The 14,746-nt window shown below is 38.9% G+C and overlaps 1 protein-coding gene across 1 annotated transcript in view; it reads right to left on the reverse strand.

The window, feature by feature from the left end:
- Positions 1 to 14,746, reverse strand: part of ZNF827 (zinc finger protein 827) — a gene marked incomplete at both ends in the record, with an annotated part of 103,678 nt that overhangs the window by 23,119 nt on the left and 65,813 nt on the right. Inside the window, 3 exons of the mRNA XM_081999258.1 lie at positions 5,648 to 5,751; positions 10,287 to 10,344; positions 11,051 to 11,299. Coding sequence (XP_081855384.1) covers positions 5,648 to 5,751; positions 10,287 to 10,344; positions 11,051 to 11,299 — 411 coding nt within the window. The remainder of the gene's footprint in view (positions 1 to 5,647; positions 5,752 to 10,286; positions 10,345 to 11,050; positions 11,300 to 14,746) is intronic.

Below are 14,746 nucleotides of genomic sequence, written 5' to 3' on the forward strand. Positions count from 1 at the left end.
GTTACAGTGGTCTCAGGGACAATGTAAAGTTAGAAGTAGGAAGTCTGGCAGCAGGCTCAAAGAGACCAAGAAGGAAAACTCACTGGCAACTTGTGAAGAAATGGAAACTATAGTCGGATTCACTCTAACCTCATATTCAATTTATTAAAGTCCTGGCTTTCTTAAGAAACCTAGTGCTGACTCAAAATTCAGAGCTGGTTGCTGAAGTTTAGTTTACTGCAGAGCACAAGAGACTAGAATCAAGCAAAAATACTGCTGGAAAATAGTATGTATGAATGAGCATGTCTGCAGGTTGGACCAAAAGAGATCTTGCTATCTATCTTGTGTGGCTTAAAGCATCTATAAAATTACAACATCAAGAGGCATATTGATCTTAAGGTGTCTTTAAAAAGGGATTGGGAAGGAAGACACATGCAAAATACTTCATACTAAAGAATATGGTATTTGTGCAACATGAACAGCTTGATTATTTATCACGTTCAAGTTAAAACTCTAAACCCTCAGGAGGTATTTTTCAACTACAGTCAGAAGCAAGTAAACACAATTACCTGTGGTGACAGCCACGTCAATCTCACACAAATGCTGAAATTTCACACGGCCGAAAGATACGGCCTTGCCTTCACCCTGCTCATCCCAACATTCCCACAAACTATTAGAAAAAAGAGATTAGTTCACCCCTTCCCCTGATCTGGCTTACAATGTGGCCACAAAAATGTTAGAAATGCTCTGCTGGAGAATGTGCAAAGATGAGGCGCAGAGAGCCAGCAGATTTTCCCCTTTAGGTATATTAAAGTTACAGTGGAAGCACTGCTTTAGAGAAAAGACGTAGAAGGAGGGTGTGAGTAGGAACAGTAATGGGAGAAACGTGTACATCTCCTGAATGGTCCTGTAGTTCCAAATGTACATTGTACTCTGGCACCAATGGACAAAATTTTAAAAGCCAGGGCTATTCATGGACTACATCTCCCCAAAAATCTACATCCTCCACTTCCAAAAGTCTATTTTAGCCATGTGAAATTCACTTACCACATCAAAATTACAGTTTTGCAAGAACTAGTAAATTTTCCACAAAAAGATGAATTTTTTTTATTAAATTTAATCCTCTACAGATGACATTGTTTCAATATTTGGCACTGTCAATGTAAATGAAGGAGAATACCAGGTCCTTGGTGAATAGGAGAGAAAATAATGATATATTATTATACTACACCCAGATATAAATGGAGAAAAAATACTCCCAAAAACCCATGGCTGGAGTCTTTGCCAATATTAATGAACTGACCAGAAAAGGAGTAGTGAATATCACTCATCTGGATTTCATGAAGGCAGGTTTGATTTACAGAATGAGTCAGTGAGATAGTGGAAAACTATTAAAACACATTAAAGATTGGCTAAGGGTCAGGAACACCAGCATAAGATCAAGTTTTTAATTTATCTAGTGATCTGGACTGAACTATATAGTCTGACATTAAACTCTATTCTGTCAAAAGAAGAGTCTTATAAAACAGAAGATAAAAAAGCCCTTCTAAAAGTGACTGTTTGAAATGAAAATTTTAATTTCTTCTCTCTACCTTTTGCCAGGACAAAAAAAGGTCATTTTCTATTCTTATAGGGGAAAGCTGAAATTATTGAATTGTTTTGGATATGACTTTGTATTGGACTTGGATACTATGGTAATTTTTGAGTGAAGTGCATTTGATTGATGTGGACATCAATGCTATTTTATTTGATTTCCATTTTTCAGTAAAAATGAGCTTATTTGGACAGCAACAGTAATACACAAAAGTGTAATGTAACTATAACTAACTTTGTATGGTTATTAACATACAAAATACCTTAAAAAAGGACGGGAAGTAGCTCCCCAAATCTATCCAATACTTTTGAACTACGTACTGTAGGAAACTACTTTCTTCCTTTCTCTGAATATTAAGAATTCATTGCAGATTATCAGGGAGTTCGCATGACTTCTGTAGGGCTGTTGAGTCCCCTTCTGACAGCTGTTGGAGATTTCATTGTCATTTCCTTGGGTACCAGACTCAAAAACTGCTGCACGAGAATCACTTCTGCCTGTGATACTGCTGCTGATCAGGATTACTTCACCTTTATTTCAGGCCAAATCCATCACTATGTCGCTATTTATTTAGTTGTGTGGTTTTTTTTTTCTCCAGTAAATGCCCTGATCAGCGCATTGCTTTCAAACATCTTTGAATTCATCTTTCCTAATTATTTCATAGTCTTTGGGGATCTTATATACTCAATGCCCTACAAAGAGTGCTCTTCCTTTTAAATACCTGATATTGCAATTTTCTTATAAACTTATAAACTTACAAAGAGAAGTGGTTTGTGCTGAAGAGGCCACTAAACTGAAGTCTTGGGAACTGAACTTTGGACCAACCATACTTAAAAATCCTCTTTAATAGCTTCAACACAAAAAGCCCCAGCATTGTATTAATAAAAGCAATATTGTCAATACGCAGAAATTTCAGAGTATTAAAGAAGTAATCTTGAGAGCTAGAGTAATAAGTGAAACAATTCAAATTACAAGGTCATATGCCTAGAAAGTAGGAACAAGAATTCCTGTTGCATGCTGAAATCATCAGCTGAAATTGTAAAGGAAAACATGTTACTATTTGATTAGCAAATGAACTAAGAGTCATCAGCATGTTATAAAGACTGTGATTAATCAGGAGAGGCGTTCCCAATGTACGTACAGAAGACTGCATGCTGCTTAAAAGATAATTGGTAAGACCTCCTATAAAATAGCATATATAGTTCTGACTACTCATATTTGCAGAAATTAATTTCCCTAAACAGAGGCAGAAAAAGACTATGATGTCGGTCAGGAAATGGAAACCCTATCACAGTAGAAGAGACTAAAAGACGTTGGCTGGCTTACTTTTCCAAATTGAAGGCAGGATTAGGGGGATGTAAAATGGCACATCAGATGGTCAACATCACAGGGGAGAAGAATTATCAGAGCTGAAGGACAGCATTGGTGAAACAACAAAAGTAGAACTTGCTGTGAATAAATTCAGGCTGAAGAGAGAGTGGTCCCAGCCCTTCAAAGGGGTGAGCTTCTGAAACAATGTCCTCATACAAATCATAAAGACGACAGGCTTAGAGATGGATCTTGATAATGAATGAGATTACATAATGTTGTTACCTATTATAGAAAAGAATTGAATTTGACACATGAGATATCTTACTGGTCTATGTTTCTGTCACTTTTCCCAATTCCTCTGCAGCTAGGGTGCCGAGAAGTCTGCAGACAGAAAGTTGGCAGGAGTCTGGGGATACAACCGCCCATATTGGTGCTCTCTTGGGAAGAAGCACTATGTACGTGGGGTTCCACCAAGGCCACCCAGACTAACTGGCAGCAAAGGCTTCCTGGTGCCACTCTGCCTGCCTGAGACAAGCCTGGTGGCAGAGAGCCAGCACAGAGCAGCAGCTCAGACCCCACGCTTGTTCCTCAGACTCTGCTAGCTGTGGTGACAGTGGCACCGAGTCACATTTTTGGATATAGGCACTGCTTAATGAACACTCTTGGCCATTAGCACTTAATCTGCTTGGATTTTAGTTGATGACATGAGGATGACACTGGTCTGGGAATTTCCCGTCATTTTCTTACGCTGTTCTTTTCTACTTCTTACTACCCTGTTTCAGGGATGAAGTAACCCAAAACAAATCTCAAGTGAAGGCATACATACCATTTATTGATGGGACAGCACATACACATTTCCACAGCATTTTCTGTTACATCCTGTTGTCCTCTACAATGGTTTATTACTGTTCCTTTACACTACTCTCTGCAGACATAAAGTTTTTTCTGAGCTATCCATAGCACTACATACACTATTTCTTCTTAAAGGCGGAAACCAGTAGGAAATCCACCTGTGGGCATTCTGCTGTTCTTTTACATGAATATCACATTTGTAATTGATTAAAAATTTAAATCACATTCCTGGTGCTACTGTGAAGTTGCACTTCAGGTCCAAGAATTTATTATGAAGCTGAGAAAAATCAACATATTTGGAATGATCAAGTTGTTCCAAAAATAAAAATGAAGGAGAAAATGGCAACTTTCAGTATATATGCTGCTATAACATATCAGAGTCTTATAATCATGGAGAAATATGTATTATAATACACAGACCTATCAAGGTAATACTTACATTCCATAAGGCAGAATATGAGGCAGCATAAACATACAAAACCCAGTTCCTTGAAGCCATTCTACCACTCCAGGATGTCCTAACGAACTAGATACTTTACATCCTTTAATCAGAAGATTAAACATGTCACCAAAACCCATCCACAGTTTTACTGGCCTCACTTAAAATTAAGTCTTACAGAGAATTAAAATTCTTACACGTTCACCTTGGTGTGATGATGTAAGAGTATCGCTGCTAGAGGCCATGTCCTCTGAGGTATCGAGCACAGCCTGAGGAGTCTAAGAGTTCTCATCTTTTATCTGGGTGTATGAATATTCCATGTTATGCCAAGGTCAAAAGCCAGGATTGAAGTGCTAACCTGGTTTACATTTTAATACTTAAAAGCACCACACCTGATCTGGTTCTCCTCGCCCCGAGTTACAAAGTCCACTACTTCCTTGCAAAAGTGCAGCTGAGGCTAGCCTGAAGACCCTTGTCCTTATGCTACAAATTTTCTTCTTCTTCCTGCTATGCATATTTACTCTTAGATAACATCTAGCTTTTAACCTCATCTGCCACTTCACAAGCTGTCAAATTACTATTCAAGCATTAAAAAAAATGAAGGGTCTGTTAAGCTGTAAATTAAATGACAGTCTATAGCTGAAAATTAGCAGTAACGTGCCCAAAACTTTATTGATTGCTAAGAAAAGGTGAATAACCCCCCCTACAGCTGGCTGTGTAATTACTCACCTCTAGAACCCAAGAGCCATTAATTTAAGAACAGACAGCCATGAACTAGCAAATGAGTTATTTTGCAACAGGACAGTAAAGGCACGTATCAAGTTTTTGCATGTGTTCAGTGCCACCTTGAACAGTATTGTTACCTATATTTTCCATTTCGAGGCAGAATATAACCCAAGCTACATCTGGACATAAAATGCCTGTCAACTAGCTCAGATGATCAGTGGGAATGTACCCACCAATACTGAGGCCTTTCAGTATGTTTTAAGAACTCCACATCCTTCCAAAAAGGTTTCTAAATTACTGGTAAAGGCAGGAAAATTGTATTGCCAAGCTCAGCCACTCTGATACATGTACTGCAAACATTTCATCTGTACTCTGAGAGATGGAAGTTGTCTGCTATTCTCCTGGCCAGTATCAGGAGAATAAGAGACAGTAATCTGACAACAGTAAAGGTCTTTTACATATGGGAGACACACACACACAAAACACCCCCACCTCTCTTAATATTGACAATTTTAATCTGTTACAGACTATTTCCATATTTACTATGGAAATAGTAGTTTGAAGACTTAATATAAATGCTTCAGCAATACTTAATTTTTTTCTTTTTCTTCTTAATAATAAGCACTTATTGGGATAGAGAGATAGTTGCCTTTTGACAAAGCAAACTACATTTTAAGAGCACTGGTCAGGGGTGGAGTTTACAGTAAGAAAATTTTAAAAAGATATATATTAAGAAAAAGGTATCTGACCTGGTGCAGATGTTCTTCCATGAAGAGTAGTTTCATTAGGCAGGAGATCTTTTGAGTTGGAAGTAAACGGTGATTGTCTAAATGTGTCTTCAGAAAAGAAAGGGCTATGGGAAAAAATAAGACATCTTTTTGTAAACAAAATAGCAGTTAATGGAAGTAGTAAATATTATTTTTGACCCTAACATCTTAATATTATAACAAATACCATCTTGTTAAAAGCCCTGTTTTACTTACAGAATTCACACTGAAAGATACACAGACCAAGAGGCAAGGTGTTGAAAACAGGCATGCTTTGATAAAATTGCATCTCGGAGTGAAAACCGAAGTCCTCCCAAAAGCCTTTTAGCAAATCTAAGATGTTGAAATATAGTTATCTCACAATACAATATGGATCATTAAAATTAATGCTTCAAAAATTTGTATTCTGTCGTATCTGGAAAGGGCAATCAGGAAAGGTAGAAAATAGTGGAATAATGGAAGATTATTTAATAATCTGAGGTATATAGTAATAATTTTTAAAACAAAACTTTTCACATTTTAGGTTAAGATGCTGAATAGTTCTCTTTTGACATGGCATTCTGTGAATGAAATTAACTCCACGAGTTTAATTTTTAAAGCAGGAAACAATTCATATAAGCTAACTGAATGGTTACTTCCCAAAGGTTAACAACTGCAAAAATTATCAGCTGTTTGACTCCAAAAACATACCATGCTTTGATTTTAATTAACAGCCAATAAAAAGTAAATTTCAATAGTGAATTGGCATTTCTGTCGAAGTATTTTGTTTTCTGCTCAATTAAAGATCATAACAGAAACAAGAATTCCTTGTCTACAGTCCAGACAGACATCAGTAAGAGGTACATCAAAACATTCAAAATGGACAAGGACAGTCTTTCTTGGAAAACTGTTTTCTAAGGCAGCGTATTCCATCTGCAGGCAAACTATCAATTTCTTCTAAGCAAAATGAGAATTACATTAAATCTGATCTCTCCTATTGAGAATCCTTAACAGGCTGGTATATAGTAGGTGTTTTAAAGGTGTGGGACAGGAGGCCAGCTCATTTCTGCAGCCTATTCTTATTCAGTAATGAAATCAAAGAATCTCTTCAGGATAAAGAAAGTAGTATGAGGTCTTATGAAGCGTTGACAGTGGGTAGTCCAGACCCAGAAAGTGTGTGCCAGCAGCACCAACCAAGTTGGCCCTACCAGTCCAGATACCCAAGGTGTCAATCTAAACAATGGCACTTGCACAATTTTTCCCTCATACAGTTTTTCTGCAGAGAGTGAACAACGTGTTCTCCTCTGAATCACTTGTATTCTTAGTCAGATCTCTTCTGCCTTTGGGAAACTTGTTGATAATTATTTAACTTGATCATTTAACACTTTTGGCAATCACATTATGTACTTTCGCATTACATTTTTTGGCCATTATTCATTTTGAGCTGTTCCATATGTACCTGTTAATGGGATATTTTGGTATTTTTACAAAAGTTTGAATATGACCATAAACACAGTCAACGTTAGGTTGTGCTGAAGGGTAAGGCATGAAACTGTCCCAAAACTGAACAGTTCAGTGTATGTGGATAGCTGAACAATGCATAATACTCAAGAAAACAAGTGATGAGGATAAATCAAAACAGCTCCAGCCCACATGTGCAAAACTTAAGTTTTTCCAAGACTCACACGCCTACTCAGGGGTGATATAATATAAAACAGACTGACGCTGTATAAAAATATGGCATCATTTATTGCAACATTCCTCTCACTGGTTTAATAATGATTTAAAAGAAAAACACCAATAAAAAAGTTTTATTACTGTTGTAACTCTTCAAAATCTTGTAATCCGCTCAGGTTTCCATGTTGGCCTGCCTGCTCGTGCTTTAGATTCAGTCACCGGGACACTGCTCCTTGCTGGTTCTAAGCAAAATGGATGATGCAGAGCTTATCTATTTCAGGCTAGGCCATATATCATGAACAGGTTGCTGTTGAAGACTGCATCGTGTTGTGTCCCAAGGATTTCCCTCTCCGCCATCGGCCTCCGGTGAATTACAGAACCATCCTTGGATACCTCTTTTCTGCCTTCCTAATGGCAGCTGAGTCTCTTCAGTGTTGGCCCTATTATTTTTATTTCAGAAGATATGTCCTCCAATTCCCAGTGCAAAGTATGGAGGGAGGAGCTCCTGCTTCATAGTAAGAAGCTACATAAATTGTTGTCAATCACTGCGCAAAGTCCCTTCTGATGAAGATTAAGCTTTAGGATTTTTTTTTTCTGGCTGCACTTTTCCAGTTTTATGGCTACACAGTTCTCTAGATGAAAGAAACTTATCTTGGCATCTTATGCTGGCGTACTCACTTCCAGATCATTTGCTTCTCCACTTTCTGTCTTCATATCACAGATGGCAGGCTCTACCATCTCACTCAGCCATTGAACTGTGAGGAATCCTTGCCAGTTTCGGCTGCTTAAGCAAAGTCATATGGAAGTATATGCTCGCAAAGTCCAGGAATACTCACAGGAGGAACAGCAACAGATAGGTGACAGTTAGAAATGTTAATACGGAATAAGACAGCAAAAAGTGCTTGCGTACCCCATCTTGCTGGGCTTTGCTGATTTAAGACTCTCACCAATGATACAGCTTAATCTCTCTGTTCTCCAGCTACTCACAGGTGGACAACACTGACCTCACCTTGGCTCTCTACAGCTGTAAGCAAACTTCCCATAACAACTGTGATTCAAATGCCTTTCTGTCACTACTCCAGATGTAGGTTGGTGAGCCAAATTGCAACACCACACATTTTCTTAATGCCGTCTGAGTGCCTCTATCCTCCACTGGCTGCTCCATCACATTCTATTTTTGAGAAGGCATCATGCCCCTACCAGTAAAGGCTTCCAGCTGTTTGTTTGGTTTTGGGTGGGGGTTTTTTGGCAAGGTCTTTCAAGTCAATCTGTTTGAACTTGCAGAATTTAGTAGACTGACTCAGTTCCCCTTAAGCAGCTCTTCTCATTCATGTCGTCTTCTCCTGATAGCTAGGTAAGATAAGAAAAGCACCCAGAAGAATTGAATCAGGCACTCAGGATTTCATGCCCTGATGGGTAGCAACCATTGTCAGGACTTCTCAGTAAAACTCAGTGCAAGTTTGACAACAGCCAACTGTGCTACCCTCTTAAAGGTTGGCAACCAGAAGGGGAAGTTGTCTTTGACCTGTCCTCAAACTTTCCAGTTTGAATTATCTTTGACAGATCCAAAAGCAGCTCTGGATTCTCGCACCAGTCCTGCCGGTAACATCATGAGATAATTGAAATCATTTTCAACTGACTATTTATCACCCTCTTGCTGCAATGCACACTGGATGGTTAATGAGTAGTTGGACAATACGTGCATTTATCTCGCTATGTACCTCTCAGGCTTTTGCTTTTTAACTAGTCACGGGAAGGCTATGCAGGCTGCATATCCCACAAATTCCCAAACTAGCAAATATGGGAACCATTCACAGTAGCCAGAAGTTAAAAGCTCAATTTAATTATCTTTCAACTTGTAACATCAAGAAGTCCCTAATGTACATTTACTGAGCTGGTCAGTTTATTAAAAACAAATTATTTATTACAGTTACCATGAATGAATGCGATAGGCCTAGGAATTTAACAACAACGTATTTTAGAGATATTTTCTTCTGCAACTGAAATGCTTTTCAATTTCTGTCTGGACAAAGTTGTCTTAGTTATCAGGCACTGAACACGCTGGAAACCTCTGTAGAAGGGTCTGCAGAGGCACAGAAGGTCTTACTCTATTTTTGAAGGAAGTCATCGTCACTTCAGTGTGCTCAGTTTCCAACCCATCCACACTGATTAGGGAACTTTCAGGTAGGAAATAAATGTTCCCTTGCCAATTCCTGCCTACTCCTCACCATCACGGGCTCCTAAGTTTTTAGCAATTCTAGCTACCACTGTGCATAAGAGCTTTGAATTTTTCTATATGGACACCTCACTTTGCTGCTCACATGTATGTAAACAACTCATGGGCTTGCTCACAGACACAATACTGTAAAGTGCATATTTCTTTAACAGCATGTGCTGTAATTGGATCATGTTTTTAATTCCTGGTTCATTTCATGTATTTTATTCATGTGACTAATCTTTAACAAATGTTTCATTGTCTTACAGCCTGACTTTTAAAAATTCATCTCTAGAAGGCATTGAGATGATAGAAATACTAAACTGAAATTTTATGAAAGAAATACAAGTTTGATGGAAGACTGAATCAAAATCACCTCTTCTTACGTTGGTCCATGTGTTAAAATCCAGCTGTCAGCCTGTTCTTCCCCCAAAAACTGCATGTACTATGCAGTTCCTTTTAAGTTTCAGGTTTTTGTAGAAAAAAATAGGTCTTAAAATGATGTGTGAATACTTGATCAGAGGAGAACAGTAATTTTGACCCTGAGGCCTTCTGTCTCATGAACTCTAAGCAATCAGATCTATAGGTGTAATTTTTCAGATATAGGTTACATTACTCATGAAAATATCTTACACTTGTAGCATCAGGTCACATTTGCAGGAGACAGACGCATATGAGTTCACAAGGCAAAGTGAAGCAATACCATTTACATTTACTACAGCTTTGCAGATAACAACGGACTGTACTTACCTGGCTGTAGTTCTGATGGCGTTATCTTTATTGTGGTTGTGCTCTTTGCTCACCTTTTCTGCAGTGGAACATACATGTTTTTTTGTGATTAGCTTATATCATATTTTCCCTATCAGGTTTTATTCAGCAGGACTATTTTAATGCTTTCTGACAATAGCATAATCCAGAGTAATTTAGGGTAAATGCTTACAGTATGATTAGAGAATGGGCATGATTTTATTTAAACTAGCACCCAACATATTGTTTCAACTTCATATTTCAGTGTTACTGTTCCATGCGAAGTGTGCAATACAAGCATTCATTAAACACAGTTCTGGCATCCTTGCCTTTATGCAATAGCTGAGGTTCACCTTCTTTGCCCAGAGAAATGGACAGTGTAGCCCCAAGAGCACTGCATGCTGCAGTCACTGGCCACTTATGCCAGTAACTGCCATCTATAGGTTCCCTGATACTCCAAGGCCTGGATCAACTAGTTGTCATAAATTATTTAATCAGCTTTCAAAAATACAGGAGTTTAACTCCAGCTTTTCCCATTCAGTTCAGATATTGTGAACCTGACCTGACTGTCATGGTACTCTAAAGCATATACTAACTATGGGGGACACTTGGCAAGGCTTTTGCGTTCCAAATGTGAGGGTAGAAGGGCTCTAACTCCTATTATTTTTCAACTTTGGCAATCTCACACTTTCGTAGCACCTTAATGGTTATACACGATGTCTTTTTATTCTTTAAATTCAACTATCGACTATTTCTACTGCTTTTACCTGATAACTGGAAGAGCAGCTCAGATGCCATCTTCACTGATATATCTTGGCTGAATAGATTTCTTTCTGGGAGCACACGACCTTCTGGAGCCTTCTGTATGTGTTCACTAATGTCTCGCCCTAATAAAGTGCTGTAGCCAACATTTTGGCTGGGTTGGCTGGGTGACACTGAAGCCTGCGAATCGGGAATGTCAACTTCCATTGGTTCTTCCTTTATCTTTACCATCTGGGTTTCCTTGTAACTCTCAGCTGCAAGTATGTATTTAAAAAAATAAACAACCACCACAATTATTTAATTAGGCTACAATTTTTTAGAGTAGTCAAAGCAGGAATCACAATTACAAAGTTATAATTTGTATACCGTATCACTGCAAATAGTAAAGGAAGCAAGCAGCTGACTGCTACAGTATTCTTCTGGGGTTTATAAATAGGAGCAATCTCTTGAAAATAATTTTTCAAACTAGAGAGCAGAAAACAGTTGCGTACTTGTAAATATGAGAGTTATATCACTTTCTATGAACACGGGGTGATCACACACCAGTTAGTGAAGCTTTGTTTTTATTTATTAAATGAAGTTGCAACAACGCCAGCTCTCCAAAGGTGGGCACTGAAGACCTCTTACAGGCTCTAAATTACTCCTTATCAGCAGAAGTACCAGCACAGACAGAGAGTATTGGTATGGGGATAGGGGTGGAGGAGGAAACTTCATCTGCTCCTCCTCTACTCTCTTTCGCTTTTACGAAAAATTCCAGGCAACAATGTGAAGAACAAGTTTGTTTATCTGCATATGCTTTCAAGATGAGAGGAGTATTCTGGGGCCCATGGTTTTCTGAAGTCTGATTTTGTAACAAGCATAGATACTCCCTCATACATTACAAAATACAATAACCTCAACAACCAGTTTCCATACGCCCATATCCTTCCCTCGGCTCCTCTCCAGTGTCCTACGTCTAGCAAGCAAAAGCATAGTCTAGAAGCCAATTTGTAGTTCACTTTCTACACCCGAGACTCCCTGGATGTTGCTGAATGCTCTGGTTTGGCTGCTAGGTAAGTAGGTAAGGGATCTTTTTTTTCTTCAGAATAAAAGCTCTGAAATCTGAAAATCAAGGCTCCAAGGTAATTTGCCTAACGCACCCCAAATACCTATACAGACCTTTTGATCCAGACTTTTTGCTGTGAAAAGAGAAGTTGAAGACCTGTAGAATTTATTGTCAATTTAGTTTCAGAGAAAGATGATGAGGGTTTTTTTAATGGTTTTCATTCCAAGTGCTCCTGAAAGGACACTGGTATCATAACAGAACTGCCCAACTAGGTGTTGCCTCTTACTGTCTGGATACTGACCCAGCACTCCAGAAACAGGCAGCCTAAGACAGGCAATATGCCTGTGAGAATATAGAAAATAAATAAATGCATGAACACAGTTAAATACCAGAAGGGCCACCCAGGTAAGGAATCTTCCCAACAAAAAAAAATGTACATGGGTTTTATTAATTTTTGCCAAAACCTGTAAACATACGTCTGGTACTAGCCAAGATACTGAAAACCTTAAGGAAAATCTGCTTCCATTTCCTCAGGATTAGCACTGATGTGCCCTAAGTTGTCACCTACGTAGCCTCCACAGCTGGAGTCAAGGGAAAGCATGAGTTTGAACTGCTCAAATTTCATGAGCCAAAGGAGGAAAAGGCAACCCTAGCACCTAGCAAGAGAGGCCGTGGTAGAGGGTAGGGACAGGCATACTGCAGCACACAGCACCAGAAAAGCAGAGAGCTTAGATGCTGAGTGGATTAGGACCCGAAAGAGCAGCCTGGCCCTTGTCCAGACTGGGGGGACGTCATCAGATCTCTGACCGTGGGCCAGCATGTTAACTGGTGCAGACAGGGGCTGGCCATCCTGATAGCATCAGGTCACTGATGGAGGCACTCCGCACGATAAGTTTCCTCACATGGATGTTTCCTTGTCATCTGTCAAATTTTGCTACTTAGAAGGCTCTGATATTAAAAATAAATAAATTAATACCAGTTTGTAAGAGAAAGCCCAAACAGTATTTTCTATTAACCTTGGGTCAGAGAGAAGAAAAAGGGGTGGGAAATCCACTACCTTCACCTGGTAAACTAATCTGTTGCTGCTCGCTCCATTTTTCCCTTCTTAACTCACATATGATAGTGTCAGCCTCACAGATTTTATTCCAAGTGTGAATGTTTCAAACACCACCAGGCCTTCATGTTTTCATTGTAATATTGGGTAATTGAATCTCAGAGGCATCAAAACATGGTTTGATCATCGCTGATAACATCCTCAAGCTAGTCAACTGGTTGCTATCATCTTGTAGTCTCTAGCCAAAGATGAACAGAATTCCTTTAGCATGAAGGCATATATATTCCACCTAAAATTAAAGTGATATGTGTCACCAAGTTCTTTTTCATTCCCCTGGTTTCTCCCTCTCCCCACATTCCTGTTGTTGTTAAGTGGAGAAAAAGTGGCTTTGCTGCCTACAGCACTTAAAAAAAAAAAAAATTAAAAAATCAAAGCCAGAAGATAAAAGCCACTTGGATATTTTCCAGGAATGATTTACATGAAGTGCTTTCAATCTTTTCTTATGACATTTCTTGACCTTTAAAAGAAATGTATAAACATTGATAAAAATCTTTACCATCTACAACCCACCAGATACATTCCAGACTTTGGAAATTTTCATAGTGAATTCTCAACTGAAGACAGGTTAGAAATATCATATAATACCTTTTTTGTCCTGTTAAGCAGATTTTTTTTTTTTAATTTTTATTTAAAGCTTCCATTAGCCTCTTACTATAAAATGACAGAACATTGCATCTGTGCCGAAAAGTGTAAAAATAGCATGCTGTGAATTGAAAGTGAACACAGAACAGCAAAGGAACAGCATCAGGTAACACTGTCAATCAAAAGCTCAGGTAACTCCGCAAACAAATGAGTTCTTCAGATGTCTGACAGACTGCGCTCTGCACCCAGCTGCCAAATTTAGGTGCAGGGTCGAGCTGACCTTTGCTGCTCTCTCTGCTTTTAAAATATTCTTTCTATTTCTGTTCCTGCTCTACACAGTTTAATTCCCTGTCCTGTAAATGCTTTTGAATCAGACTGATACGACCCCAACTAAGGCAAGAGTCAAGCAGTACCGATGACCTTCTCTCCCTCACAATCAGCCAGCACTCAAATTGCCCTAACTAAATTTACATATTTGATCATTTCCTTTGACCTTTATCTTCCCAGCTGCACCCTTTTGATCTGACAGAATGCCCCTACCGAACATGAATCCTGTCTCACACTACAACTTCAGAAAGCAGAAGACACACAGAAGACTGAAGGAGAATCTCCATGATAGTTTTACAAGAGCTAACGAAAGGGAAACACAGTCAGTCTGTCCCACGAGCAGCAATCACAGGCATACAATCCAGCTGTGCTAGATCTCATGCTGGCAAAAGACTGTAATTTAGATTGTGTCCATACCCATCTCACCATACAGGCTGTCAAACTGTAACTTCTTGAAGATTATCTTCTCTTCTGTGCTACAGAGAGTTCATCTGTGGAATAAGGTGATACCCCTTATTTCCTTACACAGGTATCTCACATGGTCATAGCGCAGCTGAAGTTTTCCAACTCAAGGACTGCTACACTGAGAGGTCTCCTGGTTCAAATAATTAAGACCATGACAGCTTTGGTTTT

This window comes from Phaethon aethereus, assembly GCF_964289735.1.
Source record: "Phaethon aethereus genome assembly, chromosome: 4".
Taxonomy (NCBI): domain Eukaryota; kingdom Metazoa; phylum Chordata; class Aves; order Phaethontiformes; family Phaethontidae; genus Phaethon; species Phaethon aethereus.